The sequence below is a fragment of the Drosophila ficusphila genome, unplaced genomic scaffold (genome assembly GCF_018152265.1).
Source record: "Drosophila ficusphila isolate 14025-0441.05 unplaced genomic scaffold, ASM1815226v1 contig_412, whole genome shotgun sequence".
NCBI lineage: Eukaryota > Metazoa > Arthropoda > Insecta > Diptera > Drosophilidae > Drosophila > Drosophila ficusphila.
Genome location: NW_025064326.1, coordinates 2,781,046 through 2,801,500, shown reverse-complemented (window position 1 = coordinate 2,801,500; position 20,455 = coordinate 2,781,046). Strand labels below are relative to the sequence as shown.

Below are 20,455 nucleotides of genomic sequence, written 5' to 3'. Positions count from 1 at the left end.
AAATGTATTCCACTGAATGACACCATAAGAAGGTGTCCTTTTTCCCAAGTTTCGGCTTTAGGGTGGCGATGTCCTTCGAACTGCAGTCGACCTTCTTCCCCAAGATAATGATTTAATTTGCCAGTTAATAACCCGTGGACAAGTGTGCCAATTGCGCAGAAAGGTGCAATAAAAGGGGAAGCCACCTGCCAAAACTGAATCAGTTAATGGAAATCAGCGAGGAAGGATGACACTCAGCAGGACCCTAAGGATCGAATACTTTCGTGACCAACTGGTCGTCTGGCGAACCGTTGGGGCCTTGGATCTCAGCGAGGGAAACTTTTGGAGTTGGGCGATGTTGCTGAACGTAATTGTGTGCCTAACACCTTTTTTGCTCACAATGATGCTGTTCAGCTTTGAGGATCCCGTAGATAACATCCTAAACTTGAGCATGACCATCACATCCATGTCCGCAATCGTGAAGTTCTCGCTGTACGTGGCTAATCTGACCAAGTTGTCCGAGATCCAATGGCTCATCGGTCGGTTGGATGAGAAGATTTCTGGGGAATACGAGGTGAAGCGCCACCAGGCGATGGCCAAGCATCTTCAGAGAATCTCCAAAATCTTTTTGGTCACCTATGGCATGCTGTTCACCAACGCAGCGTTTTCCTTTCTTCTCGAGGAGGAGCGCAGCTTGCCCTTGCCCATGTGGATTCCCTTCGACTGGAAGAACTCAACGGCAGGATATGCAGCAGCTTTGTTTCTCCAGCAGATTGGCATTTTCATTCAAGTCCTACAGAGCTATGCAGGGGACTCGTTTCCACCACTGGCACTCTACCTTCTTTCCGAGCAGTGTCAGTTGCTCATTTTAAGGTTCTCCAAAGTGGGTTATGGTTCCAAAACTCTGAAAGAAAACGAGGAGGATCTGGTTAACTGCATCAGAAACCAAAATACACTATACAGGTTGTGGTTTATTAAGTTTAGTATGGTTAATTACAATTTCAAATCCCTTTATTCTTTTTTTTTCAGCTTGATGGAAGCAATTCACGGATTGATTTCCTATCCCATGTTTGTGCAGCTTTTTGTAATCGGCATTAATGTTGCGGTGGCATGTTTTGGCCTGGTTTTCTATGTGGTGTCCTTTTCGGACCGAGCTTACTTTCTTTGTTTTTTAATGGCTCTCATATTGCAGAGCTTTCCGCTTTGCTACTATGGAACCGTGTTGGAGGAGAGCTTCGCTGAGCTCCATTACGCGGTATTCTGCAGCAACTGGGTGGACCAGAGTATGAAATACAAAAAACTCATGCTGATCATCTCGGAGAGAACCAAAAGGAAGCAGCTCCTCCTCGCCGGCAACTTGGTTCCCATCCACTTGAGCACCTTCGTGGCCTGTTGGAAGGGAGCCTACACCTTTTTCACTCTGATGGCCGACAGAGATGGTCGGAGAGCCTAGAGGAAAAGTTATAGTAGCATGTTTATTTCACTCACCTATTAGTAAATGAAATACTTAGTGGCAACACAAACACACACAATAAATGCACACAAACTGCACGGTAGAAATAACACTTGAATCAATTTTATTGTAACCAAGGCGATGGAAACTATTTTGGGGATCTAGGGACCGGACTTCGTGATGCTCGCTTCGGATACAAAGCAGGCCAAGTCCTTGATTTTCATAAAGGATGGTGACGCAGTCGAAATTGGTTGGGTGGACATTATAAAAGCCAATGAGAAGCGATAGATGCATGGTTTCGGTTTTCTGCGGCAAGAAATAAAGTCCAAATAAATAAATAAAGGAATAAAGTCCAAAATGATTTTAATTGATGCTCTGAATGTCTTTTATTGAACTAATTTATAAAGAAGTATTGAAACCCTACATGGGATATGATCAAAAAATCATTTCAAATGGAAACCATTTTGGGAATCAAGGGAGCTGAATTCGTTTTACTGGCTCTATCGCCGATGTGGCTTGAAAGCCCAGAAAATGGGTAAACCCCTTCCAAGAGTTTAAATCATGAACTAGTAATGATGAACAAGATTATATAATTTTTTAAAGTTAGTCAATGTGCTATCCCATAAACACTTACAGTTCCGAAATACAATTGCTATTGCAATATCGTTCTCACGAAGTAATTATAAAATGTATTCTACTGAATGACACCATAAAAAGGTGTCCTTTTTCCCAAGTTTCGGCTTTAGGGTGGCGATGTCCTTCGAATTGCGGTCGACCTTCTTCTCCAAGATAATGATTTAATTTGCCAGTTAATAACCCGTGGACAAGTGTGCCAATTGCGCAGAAAGGTGCAATAAAAGGGGAAGCCACCTGCCAAAACTGAATCAGTTAATGGAAATCAGCGAGGAAGGATGACACTCAGCAGGACCCTAAGGATCGAATACTTTCGTGACCAACTGGTCGTCTGGCGAATCGTTGGGGCCTTGGATCTCAGCGAGGGAAACTTCTGGAGTTGGGCCATGTTGCTGACCGTAATTGTGTTCCTGACACCTTTTTTGCTCACAATGATGCTGTTCAGCTTTGAGGATAACATAGACAACATCTTAAACTTGAGCATGACCATCACATCGATATCCATTATTCTGAGGTTTTTGCTTTACGTGGCTAATCTGACCAAGCTGTTCGAGATCCAATGGCTCATCGGTCGGTTGGATGAGAGGATTTCTGGGGAGGAAGAGGTGAAGCGCCATCAGGCGATGGCCAAGCATCTTCAGAGGATCTCCAAGCTCTTTCTGGTCATCTATGGCATTCTGTTTACCAACGCAGCGTTTTCCTTTCTTCTCGAGGAGGAGCGCAGCTTGCCCTTGCCCATGTGGATTCCCTTCGACTGGAAGAACTCAACGGCAGGATATGCAGCAGCTTTGTTTCTCCAGCAGATTGGCATTTTCATTCAAGTCCTACAGAGCTATGCAGGGGACTCGTTTCCACCACTGGCACTCTACCTTCTTTCCGAGCAATGTCAGTTGCTCATTTTAAGGTTCTCCAACGTGGGTTATGGTTCCAAAACTCTGAAAGAAAACGAGGAGGATCTAGTTAACTGCATCAGAAATCAAAATACACTATACAGGTTATGGTTCTGCTATTTATTTTAGAGTTTATTACAATTCCAACTGCTTTCATTCTTTTTTTTTTCAGCTTGATGGAAGCAATTCACGGATTGATTTCCTATCCCATGTTTGTGCAGCTTTTTGTCATCGGCATTAATGTTGCGGTGGCATGTTTTGGCCTCGTTTTCTATGTGGTGTCCTTTTCGGATCGAGCTTTCTTTCTTTGTTTTTTAATGGTTCTCATATTGCAGAGCTATCCGCTTTGCTACTATGGAACCGTGTTGGAGGAGAGCTTCGCTGAGCTCCATTATGCGGTGTTCTGCAGCAACTGGGTGGACCAGAGTATGAAATACAAAAAACTCATGCTGATCATCTCGGAGAGGACCAAAAGGAAGCAGCTCCTCCTCGCCGGCAACTTGGTTCCCATCCACTTGAGCACCTTCGTGGCCTGCTGGAAGGGAGCCTACTCCTTTTTCACCCTGATGGCCGACAGAGATGGTCGGAATGCTTAGAGGAAAAGTTATAGTAGCATGTTTATTTCACTCACCTTTTAGTAAATTAAATACTTAGTAGCAAACACTCAATAAATACACACAAACTGCACGGTAGAAATAACAATCAAATTTATTGTAACCATGGCGATGGAAACTATTTTGGGGATCAAGGGACCGGACTTCGTGATGCTCGCTTCGGATACAATGCAGGCCAAGTCCTTGATTTTCATGAAGGATGGTAAATACATGTACATATACCCCTATTTTGTATAGTATACAATCTCACTTCATATTAGATCAGTCAAAAATACACCGATTGTCGGACTTCAATATGATGGCCACTGTGGGCGACGGAGGCGACACCATTCAGTTCACGGACTACATCTCCAAGAACCTCCACCTGTACAAGATCACCAACGGCTACCACCTGAGTGCCAAGGCAGCGGCGCACTTCACCCGGAAGAACCTGGCCGACTACCTGAGGACGAACACCCGCTACCAGGTGGCCATGCTGGTGGCAGGATTCGACGCTGCCGAGGGTCCCGACCTCCACTACATCGACTCCTACGGCGCCGCACAGCCCATCAACCACGCGGGACACGGATGGGGCAGCATGTTCTGCGGCAGCATCCTGCAGAGGTTCTGGCACCCGCGGCTCACCCAGCCGGAGGCCTACTCCCTGATGGGGAAGTGCGTCCTCGAGATCCAGCGGCGCCTCATCATCAACCAGCGGAACTTCGAGGTCTACGTGGTGGACGCGAAGGGGATGCGCAAGATGGAGCCCATCAATCCGGGATCCCTCAGCAAGGAGGCCATCAGCCTGTGCTGGTAGAGGTAAAGCATTCCAATTCAGATTCATTCCAAAATCATCGCCTAATGCCTAATAATTGTGCAGTTGGATTCCGGCTAACTTTTGCTGCGATGCTCGAACAATTTCCCAGGGATTAGTTGACGTGACCGGTTCGGATTTGGCTGGCTGGAAAAGGGGTTGATGGTTGGGGTTCAAGGGGTAGCCTTGCTACAAGCCATGGTCGACTGCCTCCGTGTATTAGCATATGTGGCCAGCCCTTGTTCTCCATGTGAGCCATCTGTCTGGATGTGGGTGGCTCTGTATTTGTTTGCGCAACAATGATAGAAGTTGCACTTGAAAAAATGTGTAAAGTATAAAATGTGAAATAAATGTATATGAATCTAAAAGGAACTATTAACATTTTATATATTTAAAACATTGTTATCGGTTTGTGGCAAAAATAATTAATTACGATATTTTACTAATTAAAGTTTTTTCCATTGAGGCGCAAAAAACTCTTAAAATTTTATTAAAACAATTAACTTTCACAAACATAGTTAGCTCACCTGGAAACTATAAATTTCTTTTTGTGCACCCTTCACATACATAAAACGTCAACTGCTGCGAATCGGAAGCAGAAAAGCCAACATGTCTCTATTTCCCATTTGAACAGAAGTCCGTCAGGCTGTCGTTCGTTTGGTTTGGTTGGGTTTGAAGTGGGGAGTCGTCAGCAGAACTCATAAAAATGAGCACGGATTGCTGCAAAAATGCACTGCATTGTTCGTTGCTTAGTTTTCGGTCGGAGTTCGAGGGCTTTCCAAGCTGTCCTGCTGCATTTCCCCTGACTTCTGTGCCAGTCAGCGGGTTTTGTTTGTCTGCCAACCGTGGCAGTTGCCATTGCTAATTGGCCGCACATGACAAAGTATCGCCAATCGAGTGGCTTGCCCACTTACGGTGATCGGAACCGTGAAAAGTCAACAATGACAAAGGAAAAGGAAAAGGCAGCGGTCGTGATTCAGCGGAAAATTTAAGAGCTTCAAACGGTCAATTAGCGCGCCAACTTTTGAAAGTACATCACTTTCAAATTGGCAATTAGGTCAAATTATCTGTACAATCAAAAAACAAACCAAAGGATTTCCAATTCTGGTTGGGTAAATAATATTTCTGATTGTTAAAATTATTCCACGCTTCGATGGTTTTGCAATTTCAAAAATTAAGTGCCTCTATTAAGCCCCAACTAAAATATTTGCTTTAATTTGATTTTTTCGGTGCGCACTCAAAAAGCTTAGCACGTAGCCTGCATTCCATTCAAAATTAATTACCAGTTTATGTAATAGTCGAACTGGGATGAAATATATTTATCAATCTCATCATGCACAGCGCTGATTGAAATTAAATTGATTTATGTGCAAACTAATAAAATGTTAAGAGCGGTGAAAAACCAACATATTACCATTCGCTTACATGGAGAACCATTTCTCTCTTTTAAGTTTCCCTGTCGCAGGGGGAACTTTTCCGCAGAAAAACTTCTGACATGCGAGCGTCTCAAATGAACGCGCCTGTCCCAGGACACCTGTCTCTCCGCCTTTTTCCACCTGAAGCTGCGAAATATATTCACATCCTTGTAGGGGAGCAACTTTGGGGGCTTCGGGGAGATAATGTGCATGTAACCCCCTTGTCACTCCCCCCACTCCAGGTGCCACCCCCACCCCCTTTTTCCACCCGGCCATTTGTGACGTTTAAGGACGCAACGAGGCAGCGACTTCCTGACAGGACATTAACTTTCTCGCATCTTCGGAGTCGCTCCATCCGACTGTCTCGCTATTTGCTGCTTTCTGTTTGCGTGTGACGACTCTGATGATGATTCATGATGATGATCCTTGCATTTTCCTCGCTGTCATTTCTCACGGCCTCGGGGGCCTCGCCCGCCCTTCCGGGTTAGTTGCCTTTTTCGACAGCCTATTAGTTTTTATTATTTGCTGCAATTAGTTTTTCCTACCCCCCACCACCCAACTGCTCAGCCCGCCTCGCTTATGACACTTTTCCCCGCATTTTTCAACAGAACGAGCGTCATCTGTTGCCGCCAGCAATGTTTTGTAGCACACAGTCGAAAAAAGGAGGAGAAGTGTCTTTAAAAATATTCCTAAAATATTTGATGATCCGAAAACTTATTTTATATTTTCTTAAATTTATTTTATACCTGCTTCAGATTTAAAACACTGTCAAGACAACCATAATTATATCTATGAATTTCAGTAACTTGTAAGGTATTTCTATGACTCTATTTTTCACAGTGTATTTGCTGAATCTGCTGTTTTTCTCGCCAGCATTGACGAGGCCCAAACAATGGCCGCTGGCTGGCTGGCTGGCTGGATGGCTGGTATCTATGATAAATTATGGACAAAAGTCAAAGTCATCAATCAGTGGGCCATGTTTTATTTGCCACCCGCGGCCATTTGCCATTTGTTTGGGGCCAAACCCAGTGGCATATGCAGCGGTCCAGGAAAGGGAGGATCGGGAGCGGTCTGGTCGCTCCAGAAAGGATTAAATATAAATCGCGGATGCGTAGATGACGACGACCCAGGTGTCGGTGGCCGGACGACAAGCATTTCGATTTAATTTTCATTAAAATTCAGGCATTAAGTATGCAAAGGGTAAACTGCGGCAGCGTCCTTCTGCCTTCCTTCTGCTTTCTACCCTTCCAAAAGCCCATTAAAATTCCTTAAAGACTTGGCCGCCGGGGCCAGGTGACTCCTCTTCATTCTCGAGTGCTTATTAAAATTGCAAAGGTCCAGGATTTGCGGACATTATGATGCGGTGCCTGCGAATTTATGCCACAGCGGTCGACATCAGCTGCGTTCCGAGTTCCCCGGCTGTTTAATTATGCATTTTTATCTGAAAGTCGTCGTCGGTCCAAAGGCCAAGTCGCTTTCGGTTGAAAGAGGTAAACCGCTGCCATTTTCCCACTTTGCCACTTGAGGTATGAAAACTGAAAATCAACGGCGTAAGCCAGGAATAACCGAAGTGGAGCGTGAATAAGCCGTGGCTTCTGCCTGAGTGACAGATTTCCAGCCGCCAACGCTGCGTATACCGAACCTCTGATTGGAAGCACGTGCTCGAGTATCGATTCACTCCCGCCAGAGTTCGGGTTTCGATGCCGCCTCATCGGGAGAACCCCACGGATCCCGACAATTGACAACCAAAGTTGCAATTAGGAGCGCTGGCAATCCTTTTCCCTTCAGCCTTCATTGCTCGTTTTTTAACCGCCACCGCAGCAGGATTACCGAATAAAAGGGAAACTTTTCCCGGGAAAACACCTTCACGCACTTGGACGGATGGAGGTTTTAGTTGTGCGGGTAAATGCCTTGGGGAAATTAACGGAAAAGGGAAATGTTTCAGGGAAACACTCGTTCCGATGGCTTTGTTTTGGCCACGCAGTTTACAGCACCCAGTTACATCATTTAAAAGCCTTTAAAGGAGTTCCTAAAAAACAAGGTGAAATATTTGGGCAAAGTGTTATTTGATTTCTTATGACCTTAAATTGCCTCATCTGTTTTTATAATGGAACGGATGAATTCTTTGTTCAGTGTTTGCTGAATTTCCACTTTGTTTCCACTGTGAATATCCTAGAAAGTATCTATTGACTAGTGCATCCGTCGGATGAGCTCACTGTCAAAATTACAACTAGCATTACAGCCGGCGATAAACGGCCTATAAATCACCCATTTGGCCGGCGATCGTGTCAATATTCGTCTCTCGTGCAACCAATTTTATTCCGTTGCACTCGACGGGCATAAATCACGACTCGTGATGGCTGAAGCGGCGGGAAATTGGGTGAGGATGCTCTTCCTGCTGCAACAAAATGTCCCGGCATTAAACACCAGGGATGGCATAATTTATGGCGGTGCCCGGATTCCATTCGCGCGGTGCCCGGAGACAGATGTGACATCGGCAGTGGCCATCGCGACATTAATGCGACCCTCCAGGCGCGAGCTTTCCGATGCTAATGGATTGCCATCGCGAAATTAAAGAGCAAGCTGCTCCATTCCAGCGTTCACTCCTTTCGAGAATTATTCAATTATTTCCTTGGTAAAATGGTAGAGTAAATAGCTGCGAGAGGGTACTTGCTCTAAAGTATTTTTACACCTCATTCCGTGTTGATCCCCTGAGTCGGTTGTAAGCCAACATTTTCGCTCGACCATTGTTTGGGCGAAAAAGTTCGCATGTGTCCCCGTGATGAAGTCCTTTTGCCGTATCCCTTCCAAACACATCCATGTTGATAATCCCTCTGCCCACTGCAGTCGAATAAAAAAAGCGAGGGGGTTCGAACGACGCATAAAAAGTTGCAGTTAAACTTTTCAGCATTTGTCAGAGTCGGAGGATTTGTTTGCCTTTGGGGCCGGCCAAAGCCAACATCCTGCCGGCATCCTGGGCCTGCTCAAAGGATATCTGCCCCTTCCCCTCCACTCCCCTTCACTCCCCTCCACTCCACTCCTCTCAGTTTGTTTGTTTATTTTCGCTCGTTCGTCCCACTATTTGTTTTCTTTCCAATTTTGTAATTTCAAACTTTTTCTATTGATTTCTTGGCACGCATGAACACCTTCAGCAGAAACGACAGCCAGCAAAGTTGCCAAGTTCCCTCGAGGAGGAGGATGGGGGTGGGGATTCAATTTAAGTTGCGGGGACTCCCCCATGATGACCATGCGTGGCAGCAGTGCACACAGGAAAAGAAAGGAGTCCATAAAAATGGCAAACGGGAAAAAGGAAAACGGGAAAGGGACGAGTGGGAAAAGTTTCCAATGCACTTAACACTCTGTTTCGAAGGAAGGAATAGAGGAAAAACTGTCAGTGGCATTGGCAACACATTTATTAATGTGTCAATCGGATTGAAGACTTTCCCAAGCCAACGGAAAACGATAAAGTTTTGAGACGGAAAAAGATCAGCGGTTGCGATTGCACGCTTTCTTCGGTCGGGAAATTATAAAGAATTATTTTGGCCAGCTCTTTGTTTCCCACAGGAAGTTCAAAAGAACTATTCAACTTTTGTCATTTACCATTTCACAATCAAACAATATAAGCACCGCTGTGGTTACTCCGTTTTATCAGATGCCTTCTACATTTTAATCAATTTTGTGGCAGAAATGAAGGCATTAGGAGCCACAAAACGATTACATGACCCGTTCCCGAATCGCAGGGACGAAACCCAATCCCCCGGCACTTTGCAGGCCGCAAAGGAATTGTAATTATTCGAATGGTTACTCGTCGCTTGCCTAATGACTATTAGCCAAATGAAAACATTGCGTGCCGGCGACATTTTATTCGAGTGCACCACTGCCAGCGGGTTCCGAAAAGCCGCCCAGAGGTTTATTTGCTATATTTCATGCCTGCCTGCACTTATCTCCGATTGTCCATCGTTCGGTGGTGCTGGTGGTGGTTGGAGTGGTGGTTATGGTGGTGCTGGCGGTAGCGAAACCGCCGACTGACTCCGGCAAATGTAATTTGCTTGGACGGCGCTTCGATTCCACTTTATGTTCTAATTACTTGCACAACACAAAAACGCCACTTCAATTTGAATTAGAATGAGTGGGCGGGGTGGGGGCGGTTCCACCCCACCCCCCCTTCGATTCCGATTTCCTCCCATTCTGGTTAAACCCTTATCCCGGCCACAGTTGGCGCCACAACTTTTAATTACAGCAGCGCCAAATTGCAGATGCACTGCCGCGGTCCCTGGGCTCCACTTTCAATTCCGTTCCCCATTCCGATTGCTATATAGCTTTTGCTATAGCTATGGCTATTCCTATTCCTGTTCCAAATCCCCTAACCGAAACCCCAGAGCAATGGCCGTGGCAATGGCAAATCCAAAAAGCATATTAATTGCGCACTGCGTAGGCGTCGCCTCTAATGGTCTATAATCGATTTAAGCACGGGCATTATGTGGGCTAGGGTCTAAATTGCAATTTCGTGTATGACAAATGGGTTTTTGGCTTTCTGAAAATACACTTGAAATAATAAAGGCTAAGCTAAAAATAAAGAGGGATTATAATCATAATTTGTTGTATTATTCTTATATCCTTTAGTTATACATTTTGCTTGTATTCTAATTTGTATTTTTTTCCTTTTAAAAACCCCGAATTTTATCAATATATTTTCCGCAGTGTTTTAACTGAGTTTGCAAAATAGGCTGGTCCTGGCCAATGAAATTTAAATCAAGTTGGTTTAGCAGCTATTTTTGCATGCCAGCTATACAAAGGAAAACCGATCGATATTTGGCCATTCATCCAGGATACAAGTAGTATCTCCTCTGCGAATCTTGGATTATTTGGGGTTATTCCTCACGAAGCTCCCTTCCAATTAGAAGCTGTGGCGCGTGGCAATTGACCATCAAAATCAGAGTCAGTCCATCGGAGACAGTGGCCCCAATCTGCATGACCACAAGTGTTTGGGTGGCTGGGTGGTTGAGTGGGTGCTTCGGGTGGTTCGATCTGATGCATGAAGTGAACCACCCAGGGCTCGTTATTGTTGCCGCTGGCTTCGCCGTCAATTGCAGCTGCTGGTGGTGGCTGCACCACAAAATTCAACGCAATTTGTAAAATGAAATCGATTCAATTGATTGTTGACTTCGACAAACACACATCCCTGGATTGTGTGTGTGTGTGGCCCGCACACAGGACATCATCCTGCAGTTGTGGCAGGGTGGCACGGTGGCTGGGGTGGCAGATGAGGCAAGGTGGCAAAATGGAAAGGTGGCAAGGTGGCTGGGTGCCACGAAGGAAGGCAGCGAGTGCCTGGCGACGATGGTGACAGGTGTCTGGAGGGTGGACGTGTTCATATCCTTGTCGTCCTGCCCGCCACACACTCACACCCACACACCACACACACACAAACACACACCCACTAGTGTGTGTGTGTGTGTGCACTGCACTTTGCTTGATTAAATTTCAATATTTACTAAAATGTCGCCGAACTCTTCCTGACAGCTCTGTAAATTTCATAACCGGAATCGACATAAAATATGGTCAACTGGGTGTAAATATAAGCTTGACAAGCGCATAAGTTGACTGAAATGGCCCGCTTTTTTCCACCCATGCAGCCAGCGCCTTTGTCGCTGGTAATTTGTTACAGTTTGTCATGTGATTACAGCAACAAATGGGTTATGACCATCTAGATTTTATGGCCAACTGATATGCGGCCTTTGTGAGGGCATCAGATGGCAAAAGCAATTACTCAGCGGACCGAAAGACGGGATTAACGCTCTGCTTTCGCCAACCAGAGTGATTCATTTGCATTCATATTTCCGAAATATTGGCACAACGAAGGAATATTTCGCTGATTGATAAATAACTCGCATTAAAAGTGCTTTCCGAATAAAATATTGGTTTTTTTTAGGTGTAGGATTGAGTTTCAGTTGCTTTTACCTTCACAATGACTCACGTTCATCATTCTGGATAACAAATATATCTCAAAAACAACGAAGTACAATAGCAAAAAAAGATAAATGGATTTCATTATTAACAAATTTAAAGCCCTAAAACACCTGGATGATGAGGAGTGAGTTGATCAGATTTCTCTTTAAATTTAATACCATTATTTTTTTAACAGAAGTGAGATAAAATCTGAGTGTCTGGAAGACAAGAAACAGTGCAAGACTTTATCATCCAATCTGGATAACCTGTTTGATAAACTGTATATAAGTGAAGGAAATTCTTTGATTGAAGACATAGGAATTGAGCAATCGAAGCCGGAAACCACGGATTGTAACAACTACCCTCATAGGAATTACTTCAACAAGAGTCCCACGGATTTTCCCTGGAAAAAAGCCTCGGAGAAAGGTGAAGTGAAAGGGCTTGACTTCGATATAAACTATTCGAATGTTTTCGAGGATGTAAGCCAGTTGGCTGAGGTGGAAAAGCAATTGCAATTGCTATACAGACCCTTCACCTGCTTAATGGATGTCAGTTGCCGATTCAACATGTACGAGTTGTGCCTGCTGATTTCCGATTCCCGATACGAACCTGGTAGCCATCCCTCGGTGACCGTAAAGGTGACCCATCCCAGTGCCCAGGTGAAGATCTATGGAGGTGGCAAGATTGTGGCCACTGCTTTGACCGCCAACTCAGCCAGGAATGCTGTGTTCAAGGTGGTGAGGATCCTGCAGGGTCTGGACTACAAGGCGGACATGAAGAACTACAGCAAGAGCATCGTGAACGCCTCCTTTCAGATGCCATTCAAGCTGGACTTGGACCTGATGATCCGCTGCCATTCGGAGGAGGTGACTTACAACAGGAATAAGCGACCCTTTATCACCTTCATAACCGAAGGAGCGGAGGCCAGATTCGCAGTTTTTCCCACGGGATTCGTGCTGGTCCTTCACTCCACGAGTCACACTGAAACTAGAAGAGCTATTGCTGAATTCCTGCCGATCCTGGCCAGATTCAACAATGGATACCCCACCAAAGCGGAGGAGGAGGGAGTTGTCGTGGGCGATTTTACCTACAAGCTGCTGTGGGAAAAGCGATTGGAGGAGGACAAGGATGGTCTGCTGCTCTACTCCTAAGTTTGTATTACATTTAAATATATACAATTTTTAATGCCTGGTTAGTCATGATTTATTTGAAATCAGAGCTCAGATATCTTGTTATCGCTCTGTTTTCTGCCTCTGGATGCTGCGAACATTTGTCATAAAGCAAAGTTCTGCACGTGCCCTGTTTACACTCGCCGGCAAGTTGGGCAACTTGTTTAAATACGTGATTTATTCGCCCGCCAGCTGCTGAGCGACCACCGAACAACCAGTGACACTCCACTCCGGCCAACCAACCGCCGGCACTCCTCGGATCGTACATATATATAGTGTATATAACGTATATAGGAGAGCCTAGGCCCGGGGTCAAAGTTTCGCCAAACAGTCGCAAAGCAGAAACAAAAACAAATGACCGAAGAAGTTGCAACTGCGAACTGCAACAGGCGCATACATAAATAACGAAACATTCTCGCACACTTGCCGCAACTTTCCCGGGAAAATGTCACATTATGCGGAGCAAGTGGCCGCCTTAAACACGTTTCCGACGTGCCACAGCACCTTTCCAAGTGCCCCGCACTTTTCGCCGCAACTTTTTCGGGGAAAATATTACAGGAAGACGTACATTTGGTATTTACGTAATTACTACAGGTGGAGTGGCAGGAAAGGCAGGGAAACTTTAAGGAAGAAGATGAAAACAGATTTTTGACCAGTTTTAGATTTTTCAAATACAAGTAACTTATTTATTGTTACTATTAAAACTTCAATCTAAAACAGTCTTTACAAGAAGTTAAGCAATCATAAGATCTCTTGCTCCTTCATAAATATTTAAAGCGTTTCAATTTATTGGCAAGCAATTTTATTTTACGAAAGGTTTTCATTGTTGATTATTTGCAAGTCTACAGGCGAACTTTGTTCATTAAATGTGCACATATCTTGCATTATCGGCTTGTAGCAATCTTCGGCAACCACAACAAGTGCAAAAAGTTATCACATGTACATAAGAAACTCTAATATGCCGGAGGATATCGAAATTGGACAAAAAGAAATTTCAATGGAGGAGCAAAATAATACGCAATTTATCTATTTTCGGTTGAGGTAGGCAAACTTCGGTGCCCTGAAGCGCTCTTTGGCCGAAAAATATGATGGAAAAACCAGCGGAGGCGGAGGTGGGGAAAACTACCGATACGATGATGTGGTGGCAATGGATTCGGGCCAGGGATTCCGGGGAATCCGATTAAAAAGTTGAACCATCAAAGTTTAAGAAACGGCAGGGCGGACTGTGGATTATGAATTATGCATTCTTGCCCAGGGACTTTTTGCTTCAAAGCTGAAATTATCTACTAACGAAAAAGGGTTGTGGCTGGCTTTGAAGATTAGACAAGTTCTCCGGGAGTCCCGGTAACCGTTTTCGCATTTATAAGTGGGCATAAACTGCATAAGGGGAGCAACCTTATTGAATTCGGAATGAAAACAGGACGGGGAGAACCCAAGGACTTAAAAACAGTGTGAACTGTCACCGGAACTCCGGCCATTCGCATTTTGTGTCTGCGGTTAACCGCAAAGATTTTACACTCGAAAAGGTGTCGCAAATGGACTTTTGCAATTTTAATAACTACTCAAAGTGGCAAACTGGTTCGTTAACTATCCGCACACACACGTTACAGGTCCTGCAGGACCTGCTGGCAGCTCCGAAGGACTTTTTGCATATTTAACCAACTTGAATTTAAATGAAAATTAATCCGGCTGACCGGGGCCGCAAATGTGTTTGCTTTGAAAAATGAAACTGCAAACGAATAATTGCATTTGGAGTTTCCTCCTCCGCACACGTAAATGTTTCATTTGCCAGGAAATCGAGGGATTGGTTTACCTTTTGTAAACCGACCGAAACGCTTTTCAATTAATAAATAAAACCGAAGTTCTGTGTGCACTTCTGCCATTAAAGTCGGTCGGTTTCTAAGAATCTTTACAACTGTTTAGGAACACACATTTCAAAATATCCGTGCCCCTTGTCAATGAAATGCGTATTTCTTGGAATCGGCGGGGGTGGAAATACATAAATCTAAAATTCCAGGCGCCAATAAATTTTCATTTTGATAAACCCCCGTAAGCCTTTTCATGGCCAAAAACAAACTTCTGTGATTTATGAAGTTCTCGGCTACTGCTCGACTCCTTGGGCAATAAAACACAGAGCCCATCACTGCCATCTATGGACACGATACAAAACTTTTGCCGCTGTTTGGCCTCCTCATAAGTATTCCGATTTTAAAGACTCTATTCGCCGCGAAAAACAAGAGGGAAAAGTAAATATGAATCGCTAATCTTTATGAGGCGAACGAGTGTTTTTCTGGCCATAAAAAGCGAAAAGTTTTCTCGCAAATAAACCAAAGTGTCGATGCATATTATTTTTTTAGTGTCACGCGAAAAAATCTGGCGATAAAAACTGTTCATCTGTTAATACAATTTTCATAAAAGTCAACGATTTAAATTACAATAACATGGCAATCGCTGGCCATCCGGTCGGTCACAGCTTGTCCTGATGTAAATCCATAAACAAAATGAGACATGTTCGCCCCCTAATGTTGCTGATTTTCGCCTGCTGCGAGGGTTTTATCCCTATATCCGGATAACGAATAACGATGGGGGACATGTCATCATGCCCGACATTTGCGACAGCTGGCGATCAAAGTCAAATTAAATTGGAACAACTTTTCGACGTCACATATTGCGTCCCATAGCAAAAGGGAATTGGCTAGTGCCGATTATGGATTTTTGCCTGGGACGTGACGGAAAAAATAGAGGGAATAGCACATCAAAAAGCGCCAAAAAAAAAATGACACCACTTTTTGTGACAATTTAGTTAATGGAAAGCCCAGGCGAATTCTAATCCCCTAATTATATCGAAATATATTCACAAACGCATCTAATTTGCATACACATTAATCGATTGACTTTGCGCATTATACATTTATTAATGTGTTAATTAGCTCAATTATTAGAGTGGCCACACTGCGTATGCGCGATATCCAGGCCCATTGTTTATGACTCCACAATTCAGTTGTTTAGAGAATGTCGACCGCTGACTACAACCTGAAAAGGGATATTTATATAAAGTTTATCAAGTGTGCCACTTTGAGTGTTTATGGAATCTGTTGTTTTCTCGATTTGGGCTCATTTCGATATGTTAAAAGAACTAAAAGGCTGAGGAAACACCACACCTGCTGGCAATGGATTGTTTTCGCTATGTGTATGAAGGGTGCTTTGATTTTCATGGAGATTCCCTATGTTTTGATCGGCTATAGCCTCTTCTACTTCTTCATTGTCGGAGATTCGAGCAACTTGACTGAGAACACCACGTATTACTGGGTGCATTTGGTGTCACAGATGGCGATGTCCACTATTTCAACACTGCGGTTGTTGGTATTAACCCACAATTCATTCTTCAGTGACTTCTTTATATCCATTGTAAATAGAGTCCTTCATATGCATCGAATAGTAAGGAAATGCTTCGGTGACAAACACTTTTCTTCGGATGAATGGCTGGTTATTATGTTCCTAATTCAAGTGATATTAACTCTGCATCATATTGTGTCGCAATATAGACCGCACGATAAAGTTTTGATTAGTGTGAGATATCACACTGTTAACGTGATTCTCTTTGAGTTATTCTATTGCTCCTACTTCCTATATCAGTTGCTAGTTTTAAGCTGGTTGAGAAGTTTAAATGCTTTTCTGGAATCCTACTTGGATCTAGTAAGCTTCCGTGGATTTCCAAGTTCCTTATATGCACGAAAACTAATAATAGCATTGGATATATACACTCGGATAGGAGATATCCATTTGCAAGTATCCAGTGCTTGGTTAAAAGTTTCCTCCATGCTGTTCATCAGTATTTATTACACCGCCCATGAAAGCACATACACCTTGTATTGTTTGTTTGCCATGAGTGAAAAATCACTCATTGATCGAATTTACCTGGTAATCCTTGAAAAACTGGGTACCTTCCTTTATCCCCTTGTTGGAATTTTACTAATTGGCACAGCCAGCGATCGATTAAAGCACCTGGAGGAGCAGCTCTGCGAAAGGATCTTCCTTATCGAACTGCTTCATGCGCCGGAGGATCTTCCCATTCTGCAACAGTTCGCCAGACTAATAAGCTGCAAGGTTAGTTGGTGATGTATCCAATAAAATGGTTATATAGTAATATGTTTACTTGCAGCACCAAAGCTTCCTGCTGCAGAAGCACTCCCATCCCATTCGGAATTTCATTTGGAACAGGGGATCCATTTGCGATCGAGATTTGGTCTTCGAAATCTTTGTTTACCTCATTATAAATGCCACCACGTTTCTTCAGTTTCTGATAAGTGACAATAATAGCTTTTGTGAAGAAGGAATTTAAAGAAACAAAATAAAAAAAGTATTAAAAATTTTATGTTTATTAGAAAATGTTTTCTCTAATTATTTTTGACACTTAAATTTAGGAATTTTCATTCAGCTGATTGATTTGTCTTAATCAGCTTGAAGCCAAGAAAAGTTCATAGTCACGATGCAATTAAATATCGTAGCTGATGAATAGGTAAATAGAGTGCACATTAAGGTAAGACCAATCAGTTGAAATGAGGTCCTTGGAGTGTTTTACACGACGTTTTCTGGAGACAGTATTCTGGCTAACTGGCTTGTTGCCTTTGCCACCAAACTCCCAACTGGGTTGGATGCTTTCATCCTTGGCAATTCGATGCTGTTGGATTGTGTACTTTGTGTATTTGGTGAAAAGGGCCTTCAGCTTTACAATCGCAGCGATGGAAAGTGTGAGCAATGTGGTGGGCACCATGTTGTTCGTGGGAAGTACGTTGCTGGGATTCCTGCTCCTGCTGGAAAGTGTCCTGAAACAGAGGACCCACAGCCAGTTGGAGGACCTGCGTTTCCAGTCGGAGTTGCAGCTACAGAGACTCGGAATGTTTGGCAGAGGACGCCAGGCGGGATACCTCTTGCCTTTGATAGCTGTTCAATTCACCTGTGATCTCGTGCGGTTTTTAATCAACTCGAGAGAATTAGTGTCTCCGGTTTTTACAATAACTTTGCCAGTGCTCTGGCTCCTTCGATTCCGATATGTACAACTGGTGCAGCATGTCATGGACTTAAATCAGCGATCTCTCCAGCTAAGAAGATCCCTGTTGTCCTTAGCTTCGGGAAATGATTTGTGGCAACCATACGGAGTCCACGAGTGTCGTCAACTGCAGACCCTTCGCTCCACCTACGAGAGGATCTTCGAGTGCTACGAGATGTTCAGCGACTGCTACGGATGGGGCATCCTGGGGCTCTACCTGCTCTCCAGCTTCCAGTTCGTGAGCAACGCCTACTGGATGATCACGGGACTCCTCGATGGCCGAAGCATGAGTGCCTTGGTCTTCAACGCAGCCACGGGAATCGACTTTGGCTCTCCCGTTGCTACTTTATTCTGGCACGGAGATTCCGGAGCTGAAAATGTAGGTAGCACATAGAATAGTTAGAAAATCATCTCATCATTGAACCACATTTATTTCCCGCAACTATAAAAACGACATGTAAATCAGCAGACAATCAATCAACACTAAGCGAAGTGCTCTATTCACAATTTCAGCAAATCATTGCTGTTTAACAATGACACTGATGGATTTGCATTTTGTCAATTGAATCCACTAAACCTTCACCAAATCAATCCCCCTTCAGTAATCATGTTTCCACCGACCAGAATACAAGGACTCTCGCGAGTAGTTCTCAAGTTGTTCCACCTAATTTTAGTGGGATTTTCTTTGAGGTCCAGTAGATTGTCGCGTTTGATCCTGTGGCTTCGGTTTCTGTTTTGGCTGAGTTGGTTCATTGCCATTTGGACCCAGAGTCTGATTTTTGCCCAGCAAATTGAATGCCATCTGGACTGCATTCTGCGCCACACGCTCACATTTTTCCAGACAGTTTCGCATGCTTTCATTGTGGTCGACACTTTCCTCCGGGGATTCAAAGTGGAGGGAAACCAGATGGAGGAAGTGGTGGTGTGCCAGGCCGCTGATCCTTGGATGGCCTCCACTGTCCTGGCCATGCTGCTGCCCATCTTGGGAGTTGAGTACCTGGTGTGTTCGAATGCACCTGAATACGAGTATCGGGTGAGGATTTACCACCTAAAAACCCTGCCGAGTTTCCTGGCCCTGCAGATGCAGATCATCTCCTTCATCCTGGAGGTCATGGAGCTAAACATCAGGGTTCGCCAGGCCAAGCAGCAGCTTGTGATCCTGGCCAGGGAGCTATCCTGCCGGTGGCCACAGTCCAAACAGAGGTCGGACCACCTGGACAAGCAGATCTACCGAATACAAGCCCTGAAACTGAGATACAATGAACTCCATCAACTGTTCGATAAGCTGAATTCCGGTTTTGGGGGCAGCCTTCTGACCATCATCATGGTCTTCTTTGCCCTCTTTGTGTGCAACTCATACTGGCTTTTTGTGGATGTTCGAACGAGTCCCCTGAGAGTCTATGCCATCCTCCTTAACTTGGGCTTCATCTTCAATGTGGCCCTTCAGATGTCAGCTGTTTGCTGGCACTGTCAACAGAGCCACAATCTAGTGAGGAACTAAGGGGTTTTAAATAGCCATTAAGTAAATCTAAACTGCTTTTTCAGGGTCGCCAGATCGGTTGCCTCATTTCGAAGTTGGTAAAACCCCAAGGAAGCAAGAGGTACAATGATTTGGTGAGCGAGTTTTCCCTGCAAACACTTCACCAAAGATTCGAGGTCACCGCCAAGGATTTCTTCAGTCTCAATCTGCATCTGCTCAGCAGTGTAAGTACTTTCAAATTAAATATCATCAGTAAAATAATTTCAGAAAACACTTTGCAGATGTTTGCAGCTGTGGTCACTTACTTGGTCATCCTCATACAATTCATGTTTGCTGAGAGAAACTCTAGACATGATTCTGGTTGATAAATTAATTTTAATTTTAAAGGATGCCTTACATTTCTTTTAAAGTCCCCAAACCCAAACTAACCCCTTTTTCTTAAGGAAATGCGAACTTTTCTAACCACTTCAATCAATAATTAATGGTTATAAAATGTAAGTTTCACATCTTTGTTTCGCCAGTGGATCTGGGGTAATAAAACTATTTAAATGTTCAATGATTTAATTATGAAACACACATCCTCTCGGAACCAGACAAACTAAGATGCTCTCTATCTTTGTCACAGCTCCTATAAGTGTATAACCCTAATTATTTATGCCGCCCACGAATTGGGAATGTGTTGAGCTTCGGGTTGGTTGGGTTGGTCTCGGGGTTTTGGGGGTTTGAGGGTTTGGGGGCTTGGGCTGAAAGTTAGATTGCACAAAGTTTTATCTCCGTTTTTCTTAAGCGCATTTTACAAGGCGAAAAGGATGGGAAAATGGGATGGGGAAAAGGAGGCGGTAGCAAAACTACTTCACGCATATTAAACTGACATTTCACAAGCAGAAAACTTTTTCTAATATGCAAATTCATGGCGAATAGCAGGCAGTGGGATGAAACAGCCGCACATCCTTGAATTAACACGTGCGAGTTCGCATTAATTTGTGTAAACTGGTGTTGGAACTGCTCGGGGTTACTCGGCGGATATGGG

The 20,455-nt window shown here is 44.1% G+C and overlaps 5 protein-coding genes across 6 annotated transcripts; all 5 read left to right on the top strand.

The window, feature by feature from the left end:
- Positions 1-136: 136 nt before the first annotated feature.
- On the top strand, positions 137-1,533 carry LOC108092343 (odorant receptor 23a). Its single transcript, XM_017191880.1, has 2 exons — positions 137-942; positions 1,009-1,533. Exons 1-2 carry the CDS (start codon positions 227-229, stop codon positions 1,430-1,432), a joined length of 1,140 nt encoding a protein of 379 aa, XP_017047369.1. The 5' UTR covers positions 137-226; the 3' UTR covers positions 1,433-1,533.
- Positions 1,534-2,343: 810 nt separating this feature from the next.
- On the top strand, positions 2,344-3,551 carry LOC108092288 (odorant receptor 23a). The gene is made up of 2 exons (XM_017191823.1): positions 2,344-3,059; positions 3,128-3,551. The coding sequence occupies exons 1-2, from the start codon at positions 2,344-2,346 to the stop codon at positions 3,549-3,551; spliced, it is 1,140 nt and encodes a 379-aa protein (XP_017047312.1).
- Positions 3,552-3,593: 42 nt separating this feature from the next.
- LOC108092313 (probable proteasome subunit beta type-2) lies at positions 3,594-4,734 on the top strand. Its single transcript, XM_017191848.2, has 3 exons — positions 3,594-3,771; positions 3,830-4,367; positions 4,429-4,734. Exons 1-2 carry the CDS (start codon positions 3,675-3,677, stop codon positions 4,363-4,365), a joined length of 633 nt encoding a protein of 210 aa, XP_017047337.1. The 5' UTR covers positions 3,594-3,674; the 3' UTR covers positions 4,366-4,367; positions 4,429-4,734.
- Positions 4,735-11,751: 7,017 nt separating this feature from the next.
- Positions 11,752-12,917, top strand: LOC108092314. Its single transcript, XM_017191849.2, has 2 exons — positions 11,752-11,871; positions 11,923-12,917. The coding sequence occupies exons 1-2, from the start codon at positions 11,819-11,821 to the stop codon at positions 12,875-12,877; spliced, it is 1,008 nt and encodes a 335-aa protein (XP_017047338.1). The 5' UTR covers positions 11,752-11,818; the 3' UTR covers positions 12,878-12,917.
- Positions 12,918-17,454: 4,537 nt separating this feature from the next.
- Positions 17,455-19,790, top strand: LOC108092290 (gustatory receptor 23a). Of its 2 annotated transcripts, none has more exons than XM_043207960.1 (3): positions 17,455-18,324; positions 19,491-19,649; positions 19,707-19,790. In XM_043207960.1, exons 1-3 carry the CDS (start codon positions 17,455-17,457, stop codon positions 19,788-19,790), a joined length of 1,113 nt encoding a protein of 370 aa, XP_043063895.1. The 2 variants fall into 2 exon arrangements, with proteins under 2 accessions (XP_043063895.1, XP_017047315.1); XM_017191826.1 differs by lacking the exon at positions 17,455-18,324 and adding an exon at positions 18,553-19,434.
- The last annotated feature ends 665 nt before the right edge of the window (positions 19,791-20,455 follow it).

What these genes read in the sequence shown, in the direction of transcription:
- LOC108092288 (XM_017191823.1), top strand. Translation starts at nt 2,344, where the DNA reads ATGACACTCAGCAGGACCCTAAGGATCGAATACTTTCGTGACCAACTG. An exon ending in AATCAAAATACACTATACAG is followed by an intron (nt 3,060 to 3,127) that starts GTTATGGTTCTG and finishes TTTTTTTTTCAG; the next exon opens with CTTGATGGAAGCAATTCACG.
- LOC108092313 (XM_017191848.2), top strand. Translation starts at nt 3,675, where the DNA reads ATGGCGATGGAAACTATTTTGGGGATCAAGGGACCGGACTTCGTGATG. An exon ending in CTTGATTTTCATGAAGGATG is followed by an intron (nt 3,772 to 3,829) that starts GTAAATACATGT and finishes ACTTCATATTAG; the next exon opens with ATCAGTCAAAAATACACCGA.
- LOC108092314 (XM_017191849.2), top strand. Translation starts at nt 11,819, where the DNA reads ATGGATTTCATTATTAACAAATTTAAAGCCCTAAAACACCTGGATGAT. An exon ending in AAACACCTGGATGATGAGGA is followed by an intron (nt 11,872 to 11,922) that starts GTGAGTTGATCA and finishes TTTTTTTAACAG; the next exon opens with AAGTGAGATAAAATCTGAGT.
- LOC108092290 (XM_017191826.1), top strand. Translation starts at nt 18,553, where the DNA reads ATGTTTCCACCGACCAGAATACAAGGACTCTCGCGAGTAGTTCTCAAG. An exon ending in GTCAACAGAGCCACAATCTA is followed by an intron (nt 19,435 to 19,490) that starts GTGAGGAACTAA and finishes CTGCTTTTTCAG; the next exon opens with GGTCGCCAGATCGGTTGCCT. An exon ending in ATCTGCATCTGCTCAGCAGT is followed by an intron (nt 19,650 to 19,706) that starts GTAAGTACTTTC and finishes AACACTTTGCAG; the next exon opens with ATGTTTGCAGCTGTGGTCAC.
- LOC108092343 (XM_017191880.1), top strand. Translation starts at nt 227, where the DNA reads ATGACACTCAGCAGGACCCTAAGGATCGAATACTTTCGTGACCAACTG. An exon ending in AACCAAAATACACTATACAG is followed by an intron (nt 943 to 1,008) that starts GTTGTGGTTTAT and finishes TTTTTTTTTCAG; the next exon opens with CTTGATGGAAGCAATTCACG.